The 22,339-nt window shown below is 37.9% G+C and overlaps 2 protein-coding genes across 7 annotated transcripts; one reads left to right on the top strand and one right to left on the bottom strand.

Annotated features, from left to right (window-relative positions):
• The first annotated feature begins 2,072 nt into the window (after positions 1-2,072).
• srsf9 (serine and arginine rich splicing factor 9) lies at positions 2,073-6,629 on the top strand. Of its 3 annotated transcripts, none has more exons than XM_067483713.1 (5): positions 2,073-2,223; positions 3,450-3,860; positions 4,024-4,202; positions 5,483-5,655; positions 5,741-6,629. In XM_067483713.1, exons 2-5 carry the CDS (start codon positions 3,703-3,705, stop codon positions 5,969-5,971), a joined length of 741 nt encoding a protein of 246 aa, XP_067339814.1. In that variant the 5' UTR covers positions 2,073-2,223; positions 3,450-3,702; the 3' UTR covers positions 5,972-6,629. The 3 variants fall into 3 exon arrangements, with proteins under 3 accessions (XP_067339814.1, XP_067339815.1, XP_067339816.1); XM_067483714.1 differs by having other exon boundaries at positions 2,077-2,223; positions 3,683-3,860; XM_067483715.1 differs by having other exon boundaries at positions 2,107-2,223; positions 3,660-3,860.
• An 800-nt stretch (positions 6,630-7,429) lies between these two features.
• On the bottom strand, positions 7,430-21,669 carry sgsm1b (small G protein signaling modulator 1b). 4 transcript variants are annotated; one of them, XM_067483709.1, is made up of 25 exons: positions 21,493-21,669; positions 21,356-21,399; positions 18,202-18,277; positions 17,147-17,309; positions 16,729-16,881; positions 16,321-16,388; positions 16,086-16,228; positions 15,871-16,002; positions 15,648-15,772; positions 15,490-15,557; positions 15,247-15,410; positions 14,976-15,105; positions 14,391-14,517; positions 14,244-14,308; positions 14,017-14,162; positions 13,760-13,888; positions 13,482-13,655; positions 13,266-13,328; positions 11,171-12,442; positions 10,963-11,087; positions 10,791-10,873; positions 10,590-10,699; positions 10,413-10,509; positions 10,167-10,334; positions 7,430-9,785 (listed from the first exon to the last, which is right to left on the bottom strand). In XM_067483709.1, the coding sequence occupies exons 1-25, from the start codon at positions 21,497-21,499 to the stop codon at positions 9,697-9,699; spliced, it is 3,921 nt and encodes a 1,306-aa protein (XP_067339810.1). In that variant the 5' UTR covers positions 21,500-21,669; the 3' UTR covers positions 7,430-9,696. The 4 variants fall into 4 exon arrangements, 2 of the variants coding, with proteins under 2 accessions (XP_067339810.1, XP_067339809.1); XM_067483708.1 differs by lacking the exon at positions 21,493-21,669 and having other exon boundaries at positions 21,356-21,418; XR_010911492.1 differs by lacking the exons at positions 7,430-9,785; positions 10,167-10,334; positions 21,493-21,669 and having other exon boundaries at positions 10,590-10,697; positions 21,356-21,418.
• Between the last annotated feature and the right edge of the window lie 670 nt (positions 21,670-22,339).

The raw sequence follows: 22,339 nt of genomic DNA, 5'->3' as shown, positions 1-22,339 counted from the left end.
GTCTGTTGCTCATTGTCAGAAATGTCAAATATTTAACTTACCATTATTAATTCAATAATCATAACAAGGTGTAGTCTGTGTACAGGGAGTTCACTCACCTTTACCGTACATTGCATGGTCTGTGTTTATGGAGTGTTGTTTTAATTTGACTTATTGATTATGGTTTGTTTTTTGATAATGCACAGTTAGGATACATCACTCAACTGGTTGCTGCCTGGTCTTCTAGCTGTGGTATGACTTTGTGTCCTGTACTTTTTCTTCCTTATTTGAAGATAGTATTCATCTTTTAGTTTTTGTTGTTGTTGTTGTTGTTGTTGTTGTTTTATTAAAAAATAAATAGCTATTATGACAGTTAAGCCACACTGACTCAGGTGTCCCTGTGATTAATCTACATGTTTAAATTTCAAATATCACAAATACAGCAAACAAGGAAAGATGTAAAAGTAAGCATGGTGCCTGTTCTAGAACAGTGCATGCACAAGTGTTATGCATATTTAAAACACATTTACCCCAAATCCATGCTTCATCATACTATGTTTTGGAACTTTTACATTTCCACTAATATACCCTCTTGTTTTGAAAATATACTTCTGGTTGGTTTGTCGCTTTCTCCAAGGGGCCTAGACTAATGCAAAAATCTAATGCAACACCACACTGTATAGACATTCAATCTTTCATATTTGTTTTCATGTAAGATTAATAATATCATGCTGCACAGTATTTTACCCTGCTTTATGAGGATTCTGTATGTGCATTGTATATGCAGTATGATTATCATTATCAATTTAGCATATTTGTGGGTTTCATTTTTATCAATTCAGGAATGTAACATTGGGGTGAAAGTACAAAATGCTATAGATGTTTAATGAATATTGTTTGTGAATAATTTGTCACTTGTTGACTGGACTCTTACTTGTTTTCTTTTCTTTGTTTCACAAATAAACAGAGCTAATTTACTTCAAGGCACTATTATATAATTGACTGTGTAACAACCAATCCAGAGACTGCATCCCTGTACCAGAAACGGTGTGCTTTCTAATTCCAGAAATAGAGATCATCTCAACTTACTTACTGCATACTTTGCACTAATCCTCATCCCTGGAAGCTTTTCTGTAACATGCCTTGTTTCTTGGGAATTTGTGAATGATAAGATATCTCATCAATGTAAATATTTTTGTCTTAGAGGAGAATAGTTGTAGCTGAAAAGATTTGAAAACTGGAATTTTGTTAAATTCAATAAGTTGTTGTGAGTGCTGGTGGGATATTTGTATAGCCTATTTTTTGCTAGATTGTCCAAGCACTATACGTTATGCACCAAAGTATCTAATCTAATAATAATCAGCCATCATCAGAGAAAAAGAAGAAAAAGCTAAAGACAAAATTGGGAAAAATGACCAATTATCTTGCCATCATTAAAACATATATATGTCTCCTTGATAGAATCAAGAACACAACACACCAGTCTAGCTTATGGATCTGTAGTTAAGTCAGTACTGTTTAATAAAAGCCAAAGTACTAAGGAAATGTTGTTTCTGTGCACGCTATACTGTTAGTAACACTTCATGTTAAGAAAGGGGAGGTGCCTTTGAGTATAGGCTATATTGCAAACAGCTCCTGGTGAATTCCTGGATCAGATTGTATGGGATGGGGGTGACTATCCAGTGAAACCAGTTATTCAGAAATGCTGGGAGTGAAGTGTGATTCAAACTTCTAGTTTTGGATTGAATTGACTGACTGACTTGACGTCTAAAAACAAGGAACAGACGAAAAGATGCAATACATGATTAATTCTTCCCCTCAGGTTGGAACAGTTAGAAACGGTAGAACATTTGGCTGTAAAACAAGTAACATACAAGCCTTACTAGTAGCCTTGTATCTTCTGCCTATACCTGGAGGTATTGGATAGAGAGAAGAAATGGTAAAAAAAAAAAAGTTGAAAAGATTCATCTAGATGAAGAGATCAGTCATAAAAGCGATAAAATTACGTTTCTATCTGACCTTGAACTAACCAAAATTATTTAAAATCAATTCTATATTGAAATATATCAGAAGGTGGCACCAATGCCACACGGAACGAATACTGGCTACCGAAACACCAAAACACCAAAGAAGAAGACGTACGCTGAGGTGTTTGCTAATGTTGCTAGCTAACACGGAAGCCGCACAGCGTGTGGAGACGTAGAATTAAATCCCAGGAAAGGGTCCATATTTGCGTTTTGAAAGGTAAAAACGCGCTGTTGATAATAGAAATGTTGTCAAATTATTAAGTTAATGTGCATTTCCTAATTGTATGGTGCCTAGTGGGAACTTAAGTTGTTGCATGTTTTTGAGACAGATGCTCAGTAGCCACGCTAGCTGACCTTACACTATCAACAAAGAGATTGATCTGCTGTGACGGTATCATTGGACTGTGCGACTTAACTTGTATGTCTTCCGTTGAAGGTTATCTTTAGCTCACAAAAATAAAGTTGGGGTGATCGCAAAAACGGTTTCTGTTTCATAACGTTAACGCTAATAGCACAGTAAAGCCATTGTTAAACAGTTAATGCACCGTACAAGCTAACGTTAGCAAAGCATTTTGCTGGCTAGGCGAAAGCCTGGCAGCTATGTTCGTTTAATGCCTTATAGTTTGCCATAGTAATAGTAAACCATGAGCTCCCAATATATTTGATAAGCTTATTATTAAACTAAAGCTACAAGTATCAGCGTTTAGTTGGTAGGCACATCCAGTGATTAAAACAGCAAACATGTTTATGGATTCAAGGCCCCGGAAATGTGTTTAAGTCCAGAAGAACGATAATTTAACATCCTGCAAGTATTAAAATATTGGAAGTTAATGTTTTGTCCACGGTCACTACTACTCAGTAATTCATCATCTTTACGTAGTATTAACGCTGTATATAACCCACCGAGTAGTCATAATGGCAAGAATTGTAGGGCAGCTTATAATAAAACACAGCTGTCGTATATGCGATGGTTTTAAAAATGTTTGTTAGAGAAATAATCAATGATGTGCTATTAAAAACTGAGGTAGGTTAACGTTTAATTCTGTTAAGTATTGTATTACGTTTCATTTTACAATTTTACATGACTTGAACAGGATAGAAAAATAAGCTGTAACACCTTTTCTTTTCTAAGCTTGTAATTGTCCTACTTAATATTTTTGATCGAATTAAAGGGATGCCATGCCCCCTGAAAAAGTAATTTTTCCACTATTATCAAGTTAAATGTATGCTCAGATTTCCTAGAATAAATGTGTTTTTTGCAGTTTTATTCCATGTGTTAATATAATTTAACACACACATTGTCACATTGTGAGTGTGCGTTTGTTGCTCAGGGTTTTTTTTTTCTTCAGTACATTTTTTAACATCATGCACATAATTTCAAGCAGTCTAATACCAGAACAATTTATCAAGATTGTTGGATATTTATTACCCTGTGTTTTAAAGTTTTCAGGATTGGATCCGAGTTCCTGTGCCATTTGCGTTGAACTCATCATTTACCACTATCATGGCTGCATCCCTGGTTTAGAGTTTTATTGCTGTCTAAATTAAGGAATTGAATGCGGATGGACTAAGTGTTGGATTGGAACTAGGATTAGGATAAGGACCACTTCTACAACTATTTGTGAAAACGCAAAGTGATCTTAAAGTCTGCAGGTGCCTCCATTCTGTGTCAGCAGTGCCACTCATAAAAACCACCATGTCGGATGGCCGTATCTATGTGGGGAATCTTCCTATGGATGTCCAGGAGAGAGACATTGAGGATCTCTTCTACAAATATGGAAAAATCCGTGATATTGAATTGAAGAACAATAGAGGAACAATCCCTTTTGCATTCGTCCGATTTGAAGATCCACGGTGAGTTTTTGGGAAGGTCTTTGCCAAGTCGAATCAAATTCCCCTTGTAATATCATCTCCAGTGACTGGCAGCAGGGACTGGATGGAGACGGCATTTCCAGGTCTATGTTTACTAGTGAATCAGGAGTACTTTGGTAAGGAGTTCTTTGCTCTCTTCTCTTAGGGATGCAGATGATGCTGTCTATGGAAGGAATGGATATGGATATGGAGACTCCAAGCTCCGTGTAGAGTATCCTCGATCTTCAGGTGCAAAATTTGGTCCTATGGGAGGTGGTGGAGGGGGACCTAAAGGAAGGTTTGGACCCCCAACTCGAAGATCTGAATTCCGCGTCATAGTGACTGGTAGGTGGACGTCATGAGTCATAGCCAGTTAATATTTATCTCTCTTTCACTGCGTCCTGGAAGTCAAGGGGACTGGTAGGAAGGTGGACAAGAGTCATAGGCAGATATGTTTCGCTCTCTCTCTCTCTCGTGGCGGAATGGAGGACAAAGGGACTAGTAGAGGACATCATGATTCATAGGCAGATATGGGTTTCTCTCTTTCATGGTGGACTGATGGACAAGGGGACTAGTAGAGGACATCATGAGTCGTAGGCAGATATGTTTCTCTCCTTTCATGGCGGACTGGAGATCAAAGGGACTAAGTGGATGAGGTCAAGTCAGCTCCTTAAGTCATGAAAAACAAAACAGTAAACTGAAACCTGTCATGTTGGCTGCATAATCCCAAACACCAACTATAGTGACTGGTAGGTGCAACTTTGTCATTGTATATTATTTTTTTTAGTTTGCTGCATTTACCTCATGATTATACAAGAATTTGTATAGAAGCTGTTTAAACTGCTTATCTAAGACCAGCCCCTTGAAGTCTTTACATAAGGACTTATCAACATAAGCTATAGCAGTTTTCTGGAAAGACAAGTACACTGTGGGGTTCTGGTCTGAAAAACTGGGATTATTTTAAATACTCATACAAAAGTATAATTGAATTGTTATAAATTGGTTAAATAAATAAGGGTTACATTTTCTTAACTAGCACTCAAAGCCAGTATCACACAAATTGTATTTAATGGTGAATGGTTACAAAGTAACTCCTGAGTATTTGTTTTTTATTTGCAATTATGTTGCTTTTCCATTGAGCATTTTCAAATATAGGTTTGGCATAACAGCGAGTAACTGCATTTAATTACAGATGTCAGACAATGTTAAGACAATGTACATTACCACCTTAGTCAAGAAAAACACTACATTTGTTCAAACAACGTTGTTATAAGAAACAGCCTGTCACATAGAAGCTAAGTGGCCTGTTATAGTAATTAGAAGTTGATTATTTAAACTTTGCAAAACATAAATGACTTTGTTCTTAAATGAACACAGTTTAGAATTCTTACTTGTGTGTATGCTGATTAAAACATACAGAACACAAGTTCTGTCTACTTATTTCTATTTCTATTTCCATATAGCTTTAAATTCTAGTTACTTTTAAGCACAGAAATCATAAAAAATACTTTAAAGCAAATCAAATATGGATACCTCATAGGCTTTTAAAATGCCCCAAAAAATTAAAGTAACCCAAGTAACTTCTGTGCCAATGTTTTTTATTTATTTATTTTTTCCCATTTTAGGGTTACCACCAACTGGGAGTTGGCAGGATCTGAAGGATCACATGCGAGAGGCAGGAGATGTTTGTTTTGCAGATGTGCAGCGAGACGGAGAGGGTGTTGTGGAATTTCTCCGCAGAGAGGACATGGAATATGCATTACGCAGACTGGATCGGACTGAATTCCGTTCACATCAAGTGAGTGCCTGTGATGATGAGATTTAATTTTCTCTTTCTCTTTGCATAGTTAAAACAACTTTGTTTTATTTTCCTCCTTTTATAGGGTGAGACTGCTTACATTCGTGTCTATGAGGAGAGAAGTACTCCCAACTGGGCTCGGTCACGTTCCCGGTCCAGATCCAGAGGCCGCTATTCGCCTCCCTCATATCATAACAGAGGTTCTCCCCCTCCGCGGTACCAATCGCCTCCACGGCATGCTATGTCACGCCATAGTCCACCTCCGAGGCGGCACCCTCCACAGCACCATAGCCCTCCGCCGCGTCACTATCGGTAGAAAGGCCGGTCATTTATTGAGGAATTGGGGAGGTGTTTTGTAATTCTACTTTTTTGTTTTTGTTTTTACCCCAGGCCTTCTCGTAGGATAGACCATTTTTATTTCTTGATATATATACATTCCATTGTCATGTCACTTAAACTCCCTGCTCCTGTCCACGGCCTTAAAGATTTTTGTTCTTCATGTATTAAAAATTCATATGTGCTATCTGGACACAGGATTGTTTTTGCTTACTGTGTTTTGTGGGAGATTTCTTTCATAAAGAAATCCTGGGTTGTGTTGTTAAATGTTGACAGGAACCAGCACAACTGTGTCCAAAAGAAAAAATTATACAGTTCTGCAGCTATCAACCTAAAGGTATTATTTCCTAAAGGTCAAGTTCTTGATAGCAATTTTCATTTTTGTTTGTCACATTTCTGTAGCTTTACGTATAAACTTTTTTGCCAATCAGAGAACCTGTGAAGCTAATAAATATCCTATAGAAAAGTTGTCAAATTAGTGAGCCTTCTTGGAGTAGCAACACAATGACTCTGAGCCTCACCTGTCAGAATATTTTTTAATGTGTGAACCTCTGACTTAGGTGGCCTGTAGGTGAACTATAATTTGTATGCATCAATTTTTTGTTTTCAGTATCAATAAATGCAAACTTTTACTGTGATTGTTGCATACCTATTCTTTTGCTTGGAGGTCAATAATAAATGTATTGTAATTTTATGAAAGATTAAAGCAGATATACACTTAATTTATTTTCTCAGCTTTTAGTTTGAAACTGTGATAAAGGTGATAAAACACCCTATTTAAAATAAAGGCGGTGGCCAAAACATTAGAACAACCTATTATAATGTGCTCCAGTATGACTCTACTACCCACTTTGACCTCAATAATAAACACATAGTGGAATTTTCACCTTTCTGACAGCTTCAACCTAAAAACTAAGAAATCATAACCTTATAAAACTAGAATTCAGAGCCACTGTTTCGGATGCATTATATTGCACAGGATGTCATAATGTTGTGCCTGATTGGTGTATAATTACCATGTTGAGACTAATGAAGGCAGCACAGTGGTGGATTGGTTAGCAGTTTGCAAATTCTTTTCAAGCTTATGTGGGTTTCTTCTGACCGTCTGTGTTGGCTCTGAGATGGACTAAAGACCTGTCCAGACCCTATACCCTAAGTGTTGGAGTAAATGAGCTAGCATTTATGCATGTTAATGAGTTTGACCTAGGACATAATGTAAACTTATCAAATATTGCATGCTTCTGGTCTTTCTATATACAGTCTACATATTTATGAACAGCCAAACATTGATTTGATTTACTGTGTATGGGTCTAAAATATTCTTTCATAGCACCTTTATATGAAATCATCTAATGATTGGGTAAATGTATTTTTAGTAGTTTGTGTAACTACCAAGTGCAATAATGTTTTTCTGGAAATATGCCCATTGAACATGGAATGCAAAATATAAGATTTTTAATACACAATAAATTAATTATACCAGGTGACAATTTGAGAAGACACAGAAAAAAATATATTTCCAATGGCATATTTTTAGCTTTCTGATCCTTATAGACAGATAAAGCCCATGTACAGACAATTGCATTTCATAAATATGTACTAGCGTATTTTTTATACAATAAGTCAGTTTCCTTTAAACACTTACAGTAAAGCTGACAACAAACACAGCAATACAGAAACAGCAATACTCCTCATATGGAGACAAAAACGAATTTAAGCCACAGTGAACCAATCATGAGTGTGCTTTGGCTGTTTTACAAATGTGAGTGGCACCAAAAAACATACTCTTTTCCTCTGCATGTATCCATGTACAGAGGTTTTTAAATATCGGCTGAGATTTTTAAATACCTATCTCTGAAGTGTCCGCAAAACAGATCAAAATGAATACTGTGATTTAATGGGATTCATGTCTACCAAAAATAAAGTCTCAGTATGAATGTTGGCACCAAGATCTTGAGGGCATTTTGTTTCTGCCAAGGCATAGTGACAATGAATGTTTTAGAAAGTAACCATTCAGCACTAAAGTCAATTCACCTTCACTGTAGGCAGAAGGTTGATTTAATTGTGTATATCACAAGACATATACAGATAAAATCAAGTAAACCCATGGCTACATACCAACGAATAGCTGTCATGACCCTTTAAATGTAATACTTCTGGCGCTTACAAGACTGAAACCTGATGAGTGCTCCAGGTAGTGCTCCAGTCATCACAGTTTAAGCCGCAATGTACAGAGTGATTGTTCACTCAATACATAAAATCTGGTGTCCATTCCTGTCTGGCAAACATGTAAGCTCTACAGAAAAGTAAAAGTTACCAGTTGCAACTGAGCAGGCTGAGGAGAACAAGCCCTTGCAGATAAATAAATAAAGGAAGGGAGTCCAACGGGGTGATGGTGTCTCTGGGTATGAACTAGCTTAGTGGGACACAAAATGTTACTGAGGAAGGTGTGTTAGAAAGTGAATCAATCACAAATGAAAATTGGTTAGCAAACAGAGTTAATTTTTACAGGTTTGGCCATGTGGACATTGAAGTAATGAAAAAGATTAATTCACACATACTTCAAGGAATAGAAACAGTTACTGTGAACCTTGTTACCATTTTTGACACATAGAAGCAACTGACTTGAAGATTCACAGAGCCAGATGGAGGCAGAAAACTGTGAAAGGGTAACATGAAAGGGGGAAGTGCAGAGTGCAAAGGAAGTATGCTGCGCTCACTGTGCAACTGTGTCTTTTCATTAACCATTTTCAACTAATTGATTCCACAGAAATGCATGATTTGCACAAAAATAAATGCTAGAGTAGGGAGCTAGAAAAAAAAATCAAGTAGGTTGAGTCACACGTTTACCAATGCATAGAGGAGGTCTGTAATAGATGGTGCACACAGTCACACAGTATGATAACTTGCTTGGGTACAAGAGGAAATAGTGGTGCATGACTGTATGTGCAAATTTTTTTCATTCATGCTAGACTGTGCAGAGTTTACAGGTTTGGTCTGCATATCCTGCCTGTGTGCATCAGAGGCAAACACAGGAAGAGGGCGGCCGAGCCCCAAACACTCCAGCGAGGGTCCTCAAAATGGCTGTTGAGAAGCAAACCAGTGACCATGCATGCAAACTAAACACAACCTAGCACTGACCAACCATTCAGTGCTCTAATGTTTACAATATCAAATAATTTCATAACACCATATCATTACTGAAAATATATTTAGGTGTGTATCACAAGATGTTGGACTATGGCAGCTACAAGTTTCGCAAAAATAATAATACTTCAAAATATTCAAGTGTTTCACGAGATGCTTAAGTATGGTAGGTATAACTTAACAAAACTAATCTTAAGCAAAAATACAGTGGAGAATTTGGTTGCTGTATCCCTGAAACAATAGCAAAGTTTAAGGCAAAATAAATTACATCCTGAAGCAGTTTCAACAAGGGTACATTCACTAGGTGAACAATAACAATTTTAAAATAAACGTATTGGATATACTAAGCATGTTTCCAATGTAGAAATGAGCAAGTGGAGATAAGCTGTTCTATATCCATCTCTACAATAATGAGCAGTGCTCTTTTCATCACTTACCCATTACTGCATTTTATTAACATTGTTTCCTTTTTTCTTGAATGCATGGCTGTTATGTGATTGGGACTATCTGGAAATATTTTAGCACAAGGAATAGGAGTTAAACAGCAGCACTTGTGTGTCACTTGTTTTCTATCAGAGTCTGGACTTTGTGGACCAAGTCTCGAGCCATCATCATGACCTGGGGGACGTGATGTCGCTCTGCCATTTCTGAAAAGACAATTGCAAAATTGTTGTGAGTTAAAATAGGTACCTACACAGTAATGGCAGAGATGTTATTTAATATTTAAGTTTACCATAATACTAATTAAAGCATTTAACAAGTAAATGTTATGTACAATTTTTATATAGTAAAAATAGTTAATTTTAATAGTAGAGATTTTATATAGTATATTTGTGTTTTTCTATTTTTAAGTGACTGGTCATTATTATAGCTGCAATATCAACTACCTTGTTTACTTTGCATTAACTACTTATTAGAATTATTTACACTTAATATAGTGTAATTATGAATAAGCTCTAGTAAGTGGTAATTGTTTCCCCCCCTTGTACTGTATAATAGGATTTGTTTTTTTATGAGATTTTTATTACCATTGAAAAACTTAATGATGTCTGTGAAGTCCATGTTATTTTCTAGGATGATGTCTCTGTAAGTCTCCACAAGTGCCAGAGCGAAAAAAAGCACAAAGTGCTCAGAGGACATGTGCTTGGCCGCCCAGATTGTTTCCCACACAGCGAACACATCATCGTACACCATTTCTGTTCAGAAACACAGCAATAAATCAGAATATATTCGGTTTAAGTAAGTAAACATTATGATGCAGGATGTCCTATCACCTCTTTTGAAGTCTAGTAGAAACCAACGATAACAGAAGTAGAAGTGGGTGTAGTCTCCATTCTGTTGCATCAGTTCAAACAGCTCAGAGTCCAGGATCTGTTAAGTTTAAAGACAAAATGCCCTTATTAGCCTGCAGCAAAATGCCTTTATTAAACTGCATTCCATTATCTACATACCTGGATAAGCGAACGCATATTGGCAAAGTGAGAGTCCATGGCACCTCCATGAGGAAAATTCTGGTTCATCCTCTTCATCAGCTCAGTAAAGCAGCTAAATGCCATGACCTCTGGGAAGAACACACACAAACCATCAATGCACTGTTCTTTCAGCCATTTATGTGCACATAAGCAGAGCTGATAAATACAGAGTTTGCAAACCATCGTCCAGAATAACAAGTAGTGGAGCCAGCAGATCACACATGCCCTGGACATAACCTGTATCCAGGTGCTGCCACACGTAACTACAAAGACAACCAAACTCATCAGATGTTTTTGTTTTAGGTTAAGAGAAACTTCAGAGATACTGTATTTAGCATGCTGACATCTTTACCTGCACATAATGTTACGCAGCTTCTCCAGGTTCTCAGGAGTGAAGTACCAATAGGTTCTGTCACAGCGTCTGACATCTTTATCAATGCGATGTAAATTGATCAAGTACACATCCAGGGTTTCTTGCTACAAACATAACAGTGGATTTTCTTAGTATATCTTTGTGATTACAAGAAAAGGTCTATGTGTTTTTAATGTGTATTGCTTACAGAATAGGTTTGTTCTTCTGATTCATCGTGTTTGGTGTCTCCTCCCATATCTGCGGACTCTGTTTCAGTGAGCACATTTTCCATCTCTGGCTCCTCTTCAGAAAGACCCAGGTCAGTGCCTTCAGGACTGGTGTTACAAGCTGTGTCCAAATGGTGATTTAGGCCAAGGTCCTCAGATGACATTTTCTCTCTTCGTGCCAGCAGAATAGGAGGCGCAGCGAGGCCCGCCAAAGGCCTGGCTTTAATATGCTCAGAGGTCACACATGTTATCCCCGCAGGAATGTCCTCCATTTCCAGGGCAGAGGGGGAGTCATCTGAATCAGCTGTGTCTGGCGACTGCCTAGGGTAGGACGATAATGAAAGGCTCCCCCTAGATGCTGACTGAAGGGCATTCAGTACTTGTCTGACAGGTGAATTTGAACCCGGTTTCTGAAATGAAATTTCTACAGCTTTTTCCTTTTTGGTTTCAGCCAATTCACAAACTAGAGCTTCAGCATCCTTACTTTCTGAGTTTGTGGAACAGGTCTTGATTGCTTGTAATGCGTTTTTTTCAGAAGTTGTTTCTGTTCTTTCAGAAATCGCCGGCTTTTTTTCATTTGCTGCATTAGTGTCACTTTCTGTTGTAGACAGACATAATGGCTCTGCTTCCAGATCTTTCCTCCAGTGTGCTTGAAAAATCAAGGTCTGGCCAAGTGGAGGTGCTTGGAAATATTCATTATGAATCTCTGTTTCTAGCTTTAAAACATTAGTGTTCTCTGGAGCAGATTTCAAATTCATTTGTGTCAGATTTGTGTCTACTGCTTTTAAAACTTTAGATAGCTGATGTGTTGCTTGCCCTTTATCTCCTACTTCCTGTTTATCCTCAGCTGCAGACATCTCTTTTGACTTACTGATTTCAGTGTCCTCAACTAACTCACTTTCTGAAATTGTCTCCATATTTTCTATTTCTGAAACCCTGTCCTTGGCTACTGGTTCCATAGTTTCATCCCCTCCTAGCTGTGATCCAGTTGTAATGTTCTCAATTAAGGCCTCTGATTCTTCAGCTGTCTGCTGTGGGGTAGGATATTCAACAGCTGTCTCTGTAACAAGAGGGACCTTCTCTGGACCTGGACGTGGATTTGAGAGATCAGAGGAGCGTGGACTGCAGGAAGGAACTTCTTGAAAGTCTGTGTTGTCATTTGTGACATCCTCTACTAGACTACTGTGCTGTTCTCCTATTTCAGGCTTGCGTTCATCCTCAACCTGATCAACTGCCTCAATCGATCCAAATACCTTGCAAACAAAAAAAGACATGTAACACAGTTTGGATCGATAGTACTTAGACTACTGATGACTACACCAGTGGGTGTGCGAAGTACAAAGCTTCATCATTACAGCCTACATTATACTACTGCTAAAACACATTGATTGAAACTGCTAGAAAACTACTGGATGTATTCCTATAACATAAATGCATGTTGAGAAATGTTTAATAAAAATGCCCCTGAATGAGAAGGCAGCACTGTTCCATGATTCTGATTGGTTGTTTAATTGAGTGATATTTGCTCTAGTTCATTTACAGTGAAGCTAGATGACTCAGCTGTAATTACTGCAAATTAAGAAAGTGCTAGTGACTGCCATGCTTCCAGCTGAGCAAGCAAAGGAAAAGACATTAGATAGATTGGAGTTAGTTTAGTTTTGGGCCTTAAGTTGGATTATGTTGTTAATGTGTTGTCCACTATGTGTGTATGTTCTTTGTTTCGGTTACAGTGCTTGAGACAAGTCTATTTTTAAAAGCACACTGTAAGCTTTTGACTTGCCTTAAAATCATTGCATTACTGCATGTAAACAACTTTTCACATCAGAATAGAAAATAGTTTTGAATCAATATTACTGTCTGTCCAATACTGACTATTTGATCATTCCAAGCAAATGTCTGTGGGTTGATTTTAAAGTGTTTAGAAACAAATGGAAGCCAGTGAATAAAAAAAAGTAAGTAGTTAACTATTAACAAGTTGTAATATCTGAGTTAAAGCATGCAAAAACACGGGCATGTTCTCTCTTTTTTTGAGAGATACAATAACAGTTTTTGTGATATTAATACTTGAGAAACTACCTGTGGGCTGGAATCACTTCGTGAGTGGGCATTCTGATGATCTGAGGTGCTACTTATAGAAGACTGTGGTGGGGAAAAGCAGCACACAAGAGACAAAAAGCTGTCAACCAAGTTATAAAAAAAACCCTCACATACTTTAAAAAGCTCCTATTTGTGTTTTGTCGGTTGAGATAATGGTCACATACTGCATAGTTTATTCTAAAATGTCAAACTTGCATCTGTACTGATGGTGGAGTCCCGCTGCACTGGTCCTCTTTCCACACTGGCTCCGGACAAACATCTGGCCAGGGCCTCTGCATGTTTCTGTCTTTCCCTCTGACGAACAATAGTCTCACATCCCTGCCACTCCTTCATAATTTGTTCATACATGGTGTGCATCTGCTCATCAATCTGAAACAGAAACGGATGGACTATAACATACTTTATGCTATGCATTTGTACCTGCATACCTGTCTTTTAATTACACAGTTTGTATTTACATAGAAATACAGTACCTCCAGCCTGGATTTCTCAGTCATGCTGAACTGATAGTGTCCTAAAAGGAAGGGCCAGACTTCTTTGCGGAGAGAAGGAGCCACACCACCAAAATACACAAGCCTGTATATCTCTTTTTCCTCATAGGCCTGAGCAAGAGACGTTTTTCATTTATCAACTTAATACAAGTCACAAACTAAACAAGAAACATGTGTCAATGCCATGATTAATAAGCTAAATATATTTTAGGGCCTGTTGTTTTGGTTGTCAGTCTTACAGAGCGGTCCTTGAGGATTCTGGCCCAGACCTCAACAGAAAGGCCTCCTCGAGCATTACAAGGAACATCGGGATCAACTATAGTTGTGTTGACAAGAGCAGAAAGGTGGGTACGGACTGTGGACAGATGGCGGCAGTATGCAAGCCCTGGGGAAAGCAGATGAAAGAACCATTTTTTTAGCCAAGGGCAATAAGGTTGAATGAAATTATTTACAAGTTTGTACTCACATCCGTAGAAAGCCCGGGAGATTATCTGGTACTTCATGGTGTCACAAAGGAGCTTCAATGGAGCTCTAGAAAAGTAAAAAAATTACAAAATGAGTCAAGTGGAATAATCTGGTTATGGATTTCAGCCTGTCCCCAGGAGACGTCTACCTTTCTTGATTACAGCCATTAGGTAGAGAGCCATCAGAAGAGCCATTTTGTGAGCAAGAGGAGCAAGAAGACTTCCTAGGTGTTGGCTGCCACACGTTTACGACCTGGTCCATCAACTCTGGAGCCACTGCATAGCATTAAAACCCACTATCATTACAACTGCGAATTTCAGCTTTAGAAACAAGTAAAAATTATATTTCAATGATATCAACATATATGTACATATCTACAAAGAAATAGGAGAACAAAACAAAACAAAAAAGGAAAAAGAAAAGATGGAGATATGGGATACAAATCTCCGCCCTTGCAAAGTCAATTGATTGTTGACAGGATTATAATGTTAAATAGACAATCAGGCGCTGAATAGGCAGAAAAAGAGAAGAAATATAGCAGTCAGCTTTATATTAGATAGAATCTAAATAGAATATGCATAGGAAAAATGAATTTATCTTAACTGTTATTTCAAAAGTTATCTCATGTGCAAAGCAGTATTAAGAATACAGTGTAATAACTGCTGCAATGCCCTATTATTCTTTATTGAATAAGCTCAGGGAGGACGAAAAAGGGAAGATTAAACACACTTACTGAACTCCATCTGATTGCCTGGAAAGAGGATCCGAAACACATAATCGGTTGCTTCATCATCTTCTTTATCAGATACAGAATCGCATGAGCCATGAGGACTTCTCCTTCGGAGTTTAGGGAAAACCTTTCCCTGTAAATGAAAAGGCAATTGTATTCCAAACAAGCATCACTAACTCAAAATAGTATATGAAATAAATGCAACTGCAGTATTAATCCGTCAGTTTAAAAAAATAGCTAAAGAAGAATGTCTTTATCCTCCATTTATGCTGACCTTCCCTCTCTGATTCCAGAGGGGTGGGTCCAGCTGCCCATGAGGTAGCAGGCCAGTCTCCAGGCAGGTGAGAAACTGAAGGAGGTGTCCTCCTTTAGGGAAATGTAGAGGAGGTCTCTGGATCCCATCCTGGCTCACCAAAACCACTGTTCCACCACTGTTAACTGGAGAGATTTAAATAATGTGAAAACAATAATTATCTCTTCAAACCCCTACTTGGTGATATATGATGTATTACTGTACCTTGCTGATGACAGTGGAGATACACAATCTCCTCCAAACGAATAGTCATAGCATAATCCCAATAAACACTGGAAAAAAGATGAGGGAATTGGAGCCACTAAGTCAGCTGTGTAAAATCAAGAACTTACTCTTATTAGATTGGTTTCAAATAGCCTAACCTTTTCTCTGAGTCTAGCTCCCCCACATTGCCATTCATCAGCTGATTGGGTGTCCATTTCAGTGTCATAAGATCTGCAGTTTGATGTAGAGAAAGGTAACCTGGGATGGCCTCCATGTCATCTCTCTGCACAAAGTGGGAGCATTCAAACCACAACATGTCTCACTGCAATGAAGTTTAGAAACATTGAGAATAAATCAATACACAGAAAGAAAAGCACATACTGGCTGAACCAGGACATTGTTCTTGCCAAACAGAAGTGTGGCCCTGGAATTTTGGTGGAGTGATTCAACATACTCTCTCGCCCACATGAGAGGACGATCATCCATGCTACCGCTCGACTGTCGCTTCTGTATCTGAGACAAGTGAACAAGAGAAATTTTACACATTTGTGTGAAGTCAGTTGCTGGTTACCAAAAATAACTCCTGACTGTCTCACCAGGGCAGGCCGTCTGGAGGGAGAATCCTGCCGACAATGACCGCTGTGGATGCGATGCCGCTGTACAAGCTCATCTGCAGAGGGATCTGTCCAGAAATGGTCTGAAGTCTTAACTTTTGTGTACTCCAAAGCACAAGGTCCAACTGTAAAACAATGTTCACTGGTTTAAACTATTGCAAATATTTCTGTATCAAAATGAAAAGTCTAATGATTGGATTAGTGAGATTAAGATTACCCAATAGAGATGCAAGAATTGGTCCATCAACAGGGTCCATCAGCATGGCTTCTTTATCATAAAAGGCACTGTAGAAAAATCCATGTGGAGAAGATTTTGGGACTTTAAAAATTGTTTGGATTTCATGACTGTTAAGCAGATCTGTAAGATAACTGCATAATATGGGAAGTTGATTTAGAACATAGTGTGCAAAAGGCCATAATGTGGAAGATTACAATTTCTTGCATAAAATTAAAGGTGAGGAAAAGTTGATGCTGGAATGTGCAAAAACACCTTTATGTGTTATCAGCAAAGTCAACGATTCTTACTGCTAAAGGCAAAACAGCGGCACTGAGTGCAGGAGATAATCTTCAATAGCCAGTAACTAATTAAAATAATTACACCTAACAATGTACTGTATAACAATACCTGCTGTTCTCTACCAAGTACAAGACAATCTTGTCCAGGAGCTTCTCCATCAGTGCAGTTCGGATCCACAGATGTTTCAGTGCCTGAGGTGGAAGGTTGGCCAACTTAGACTGCCGACTGCGGTCATTACTCATTGAAGGATTGTTCTGCTTGCTGAAAAACAGTAGAGGAACATGACAGATGAAATGTCTGTAGAGGCCGTCAGACAGGAGTAAACATATAGAATAGCAAACAGTAGAATAGCAAGAAATCAAAATGCAATAGTACATAAAGGAAGTGATACACAAGACTAAAACAACTAAAAAGAACAGCAGGGTTTTCTGTCAGTACAGTTTTTTTGGATAGTGTATGCAATGACAATAAAGGCATATCTGTCTATCTATCACTGGCTTTTCACATGGACAAATTAACATTTTACCTGCTTTCGATGAGCTGTTCCAGCTCCTGGACCTTGTGGCAGAGTTGCTCAGCAGGTGCAAAGCCTTTTGCCACCTTCATAAAGAGTGCTGCAACCTTGTTACTGCACAGAAGGCCTGCAATACGGCGCTTCAGTCCATGAAGGATGCAGCCCTCCACCACAGCTAAACACACAGGCACACACACGCACACACACACGCCAATCAATGACCGATTTTTATTTCAATTCCATTTCACTTGAGTTACAAGTTACGTGTTTTTACCTCAATTTCAGCACAATATAATTTCCACTTTATGAAAGCCTCAAGCCTTAATATTTAATGAAAAACAGGTAAAAGGCAGGCACATGTGGCACAAGTAGAAATAGACTTCTGTTGCTAAGATATGAGGGGATGTGAATCACACACGCCTCATTTTTTGTAAGTATCAACACCTTGAAGGGTGTTAGTGGACTTTAATACATGTCCATCCATCCACCTTATTAAAATTAGATATAGACATGATTAAGAGCAAATCACTAGGATTTACATTGTTTGAAATGAATGTGATGTCATCTATCATTCAGTACTGCAAATGTAAATGTACAGTATATACCAGAATGTAGCCCAGGATGTGTTCTGGCTCTGACTGGGGATATCACTAGGCAGTGGAAGAAAACGTTTGTGAATTGCTTCTCTGCTCTTTGCTGATGATGTGGTTCTGGTGGTTTCATCAGCTCTACCCAAAACACAGATTATCTATCTCAACAGGTCCAGGAATGCTTCTAGTTGCCATGGGAGATGCTGAAAAATGTGGCTGCGGAAAGGACTGTGTTGTCTACCTGATTTAGCCTATTGCAACTTCCACATGACTGCAGATAAGCAGCAATGGATGAATGGACATGTTAATGCAGTAACCTACACAGTGATTTACACAATCTTATTCTTGAATTAAAACAAAAAAATAAAGGAGATGGAATAGACCTTAAGTGTGTACCCTGAACTTTGGAGTGCTCTGCCAAAGAAATACAGTTTGGTGTGCAATGTAAACACCGTAGGTTCAGTAAAGGACATTTACCACAGAAGGATATGATGTGGCTGCTGTCTGCATGCACAAATTTCCTTGTTACTGCCTCCTCCATAATTTGTTTCACCTAAGAGACAAATATACACAGTGAGACAGCACTTCATCTGTCTGACACGGTTACATAACTGTGTCACAAAGAGTCAAAACAAGAAGCACGGAAGTGAACACTGAGGGAATTCATCACAAGAGGCAATGACACAAGGCATCAATGACCAATGATAATAAACAGCAGACCTTTAACAGCAGAATTTACTCTTACATGTCATGTATAACAGGCATACTTTCAGGCATTGTTAGTAGCATAGTACAGATGTAAACACATATTTGAATTCTTGTATCCTTGTAACCACGATTTGCACTATGATAGACTATGTAAGGTGTGCTACAGGAACACTTTAATTGACTTACACTTACTGGCCACTTTATTAGGTACACTTGTACAATCTAATGCAATCAAATACAGCAGCTTCACCATGAATTCTACTTTTACTAGATTTTAGGTTGAAACTGACAGAAATGTGATAATTCTACTCTCTGTTTATTATTGATGTCGAAGTAGTTAGTGGAGTTGTACTGGAGTTCATTATGAGAGGAGGGGGTTTGAAGAGTTAATGGCCAATTTGTCAATGGACAGCTTGGAGAGCAAATAATGATGATAATAATATAGACAGTAAACTTATTATTATAGAAAGAGTGAACGATTCTGATCTTTGCATCATTTAATTATATTTTACGCTAGATTAAAAAAAAATATGATTGTACTTCTAATACCTCAAAGTTAAAAACTAGCTACTCTCCCCAGATGATAGTATTTGTTATCAGCCAAATAAGTGTTATGGAATTAATGAAACAGGTTAACATGAGTAAAGCCACAGGGGCAGATGGCATCTGACACCCTGCTGACTTGTGGTGAGCAGCTGAGCAGAGTTTTTCAGCACCTGTTTTTAGTGGATAACATAAGGAAGTGGATAATAAGGAAACTAGAATCGTTACAATCTGCTTATCAGGTGGGAGTGCAAGTTGACGAGTCTAAACATTTTGTTCTAGACAGAATTAATATATACTCCTATTTGAAATGTTGCGATTTTGAACTGTCCCATCGATTGGTCTTATAGCTTCTACATTTTTTTTACTAAAAGGCAGCAGAGGGTTTAAGTGACCACTTTTCAGATGTGGCAGCAACTTGCACAGGTTCACCACAAGGGTGCATTTTGTCTACTTTGTTATTAATACTATATATATATATATATATATATATATATATATATATATATATATATATATATATATATATATATATATATGACTGAGGACCCCTCAACTCTCTCTCTATATATATATATATCTATATATATATAGATATATATAGAGAGTTGAGGGGTCCTCAGTCAGATCACTGACCAATTAATTAACCAACTGTGTTTTATAGTTGGAAATCTGTCTAAAACAAAAGAGTTGTCTTTCACTTTAGAAAAAACTAGGTAGAAGTTAAAGAAAGCTAAATTCAAAGTGAAGCTGTTGAAATTGTTAATTCTTTCAAGTCAAGAGGCGGTTGAAGTGTGGCCTGCAGCTAATACAGCTAAACAATTTTTCAGTCAGCTCAGTTATTCTGTGACAGTTTATCAATATTTCATAGAGAATCTTTTAACATTTTCATTTGTTTGCTGGTTTTTCATTCTTAAACTGAAAGAAATAAAGAAAGAAACTGAATTTCATTAACTTGTTCCAAGATCACATGTGTGGAACAATGGGATCTAAACAGATTCTGTGAGGAACAAATGACCAGGAAACCAATAAGTATTTTAAACTCACCTGAGCACATCTTGGTAAAGGATTCTGCACTGCTCCCATGGGGGGACTGATATGGGTTACTGGTTTGCAGAACCAATTGTTATTTACAGTCATGCAATTCACTTAATGCATTTAAGATTGATCACATTGATTGCTCCTTTTTTATTATTGTCTGGTGTTTGTTTGTTAAACTAACTGCATGTGTGCATGTATGTGTGTGTGTGTGTGTGTGTTATGCTGCTCTAAAGTAATTGCTTGAGTCGGATAAATGAAGTTGTATTGTATTGATTGATCCCTAGGTTTCAGAACCCACCACCTACTGTACAAGCACTAAAAAGAAGATTCTTTTTAGATATATAACACTTTTTCTGCTCTAATATTTATTTCTGAAATTAATTAAACTGAAACCTCAAAGAGCTACGTTCACAACTCACACTCTGACTGTTTCATTACCATTAGGGGCGCACTGGCAACTGAAATGTTGAAACTGAAAACAGCAGCAACATAAAATTGTCGGTGTCTATGTCCATTATGTGCCCACTAAGTTGATAATAACTGGTTAAACACACAAATGCCTGCTTTGTAATACATAAATTACATTCTAAATGCTAAAATCTTTTATTTTAGTCCTATACATTTCACAGCTAAGCACCTCCTTGCTGCAGGATTGGGTACCAGTGTATCATGTTTGCGAGTCAATGAGTCACAGGTGAGGGGGGAGCACAGACATGATAAGCTTGGAAGGACCTGGCTTTCTCAGCTATGAATAAAACATCATGTTTTTTCTTGCTCGGGAGTCATGGAGTCACTAGTTGGTCTGCGGTGTGTTCCCCTTAATCTCTACTTGGATCAATATCCAAATGGCTCACAATTCAGTAAAAAAAAAAGCTTGTTTTTGACTTTTTAGATCCCAATGGTTGCACATACTAAGAAGCTAAATGAAACAGATGGCAAGGTCACACCTTTTCAGGATGATTACTTCAGGCTAAGAAGCAGGGGGACTTTGCCAGGATATGGATGTAGAGACAAATAAATCTTTTCACGGCTTCTAAAACATGATTTCCCCCATATATATAAAATTACAAGCACCACCACCATCATCATCACAAGCCTATTATCGTCATCATCACCCCCATCGTCATCACCATCATTTTACGCCAGTCTACCAGCAGGCAAAAACATACTGGTATACAGTACTGCTGGCAGCCTGTTTGGATATACTCTTGTAGTATAAAATAAACGGCCTAGTTCATCATAAACAGGCCTCCGGTCCAAACCCTGTGGTCACACACGCACATTGCGTGCCAGTCATCATAAACCGCGATAAGCGAGAAAGAGGGAAAATTCCACTTACCTCTTTCTTTACATTGCGCAGTAATTTCTGACGCGTCTCGGCCTCTGTCACAAGAGAAAACATAATAAATATGCTGATCAGATGCTCAGTCGGAAATGAAGGTGCTCCCGACAGGAAAATAATAACCGCTTCCGTACCTCCCATTGCTCCAGGCAGGGTGTTGCGACTGGCACGCACTGCTTTTTGAAGAAGGTCTTGAAAGCAATGTGGACAACCCTGGTCAAAGGGTAGAGGGGGCTCCGAGATGTACGATGTGTTCTTGGTGACTAAATTAAACCTATCTGCTACCTCCCAGTCGACCAACACCCCTTTAAAGTCACAGTAGCCTGTACGTTAATCCATACAATCCAAACTTACATGGTGAAACAAAACGACACACATCTTCCAAGTATTGAAAGGGTATGTTGTATCTGTTTTGTGCCTGTGTTAAAAGACGTTGGGGTCATAAAAATCTTTCTTTCATACCTATCATACCTTAAATCTAAATATCAGTCTAGTGACCTATCTGATCCAGGGTGGAATAAATCATTTAATGCTGCACCTTTTAAATACCATTGAAAATCTTAGTCAATTTATTTAAGCCAATTAAGAAAAATACAATTTGAATGTCTTTGTGAAATTCTACTGTTGACTTTTGTTGACAGATGATTCACAACTGTTTTTTTTTAAGTTTGATATATTGCTGCCTTTATTGTAACACTGTTCTACTTATTGCACACACTATTAATAACATAGGTACATTGAAGGCTGTTCCTGCTAATTTCTCCGCATATACTGTAATAGGAGTTTGTGTACATAGGTGTTTATGTATATGTTATGATGTAGGTTAAGTCATTTTATCTTACCTAGATATTATCGGAATAATACTTCTACAATTTCCGTTAAGAGATTGTTATTAGATTACCTATCTGGGCAGTGATGGTTGGCAAAAAAACAAACAAACAAACAAAAGAAAGCAGATAATATTGATGACACACTAAAGGC

The sequence above is a fragment of the Channa argus genome, chromosome 18 (assembly GCF_033026475.1).
Source record: "Channa argus isolate prfri chromosome 18, Channa argus male v1.0, whole genome shotgun sequence".
Taxonomy (NCBI): Eukaryota; Metazoa; Chordata; class Actinopteri; order Anabantiformes; family Channidae; genus Channa; species Channa argus.
This window is presented reverse-complemented; position numbering and strand designations above follow the sequence as displayed.

Coding starts and splice junctions, on each gene's coding strand:
- srsf9 (XM_067483713.1), top strand. CDS start 3,703: ATGTCGGATGGCCGTATCTATGTGGGGAATCTTCCTATGGATGTCCAG. Junction 4,203..5,482: donor ATTCCGCGTCATAGTGACTG/GTAGGTGGACGT, acceptor TTCCCATTTTAG/GGTTACCACCAACTGGGAGT. Junction 5,656..5,740: donor CTGAATTCCGTTCACATCAA/GTGAGTGCCTGT, acceptor CTCCTTTTATAG/GGTGAGACTGCTTACATTCG.
- sgsm1b (XM_067483708.1), bottom strand. CDS start 21,418: ATGTTTTCTCTTGTGACAGAGGCCGAGACGCGTCAGAAATTACTGCGC. Junction 16,229..16,320: donor AATTCTTGCATCTCTATTGG/GTAATCTTAATC, acceptor ATTGTTTTACAG/TTGGACCTTGTGCTTTGGAG. Junction 15,106..15,246: donor TCTGGAATCAGAGAGGGAAG/GTCAGCATAAAT, acceptor TTTCATTTACAG/GGAAAGGTTTTCCCTAAACT.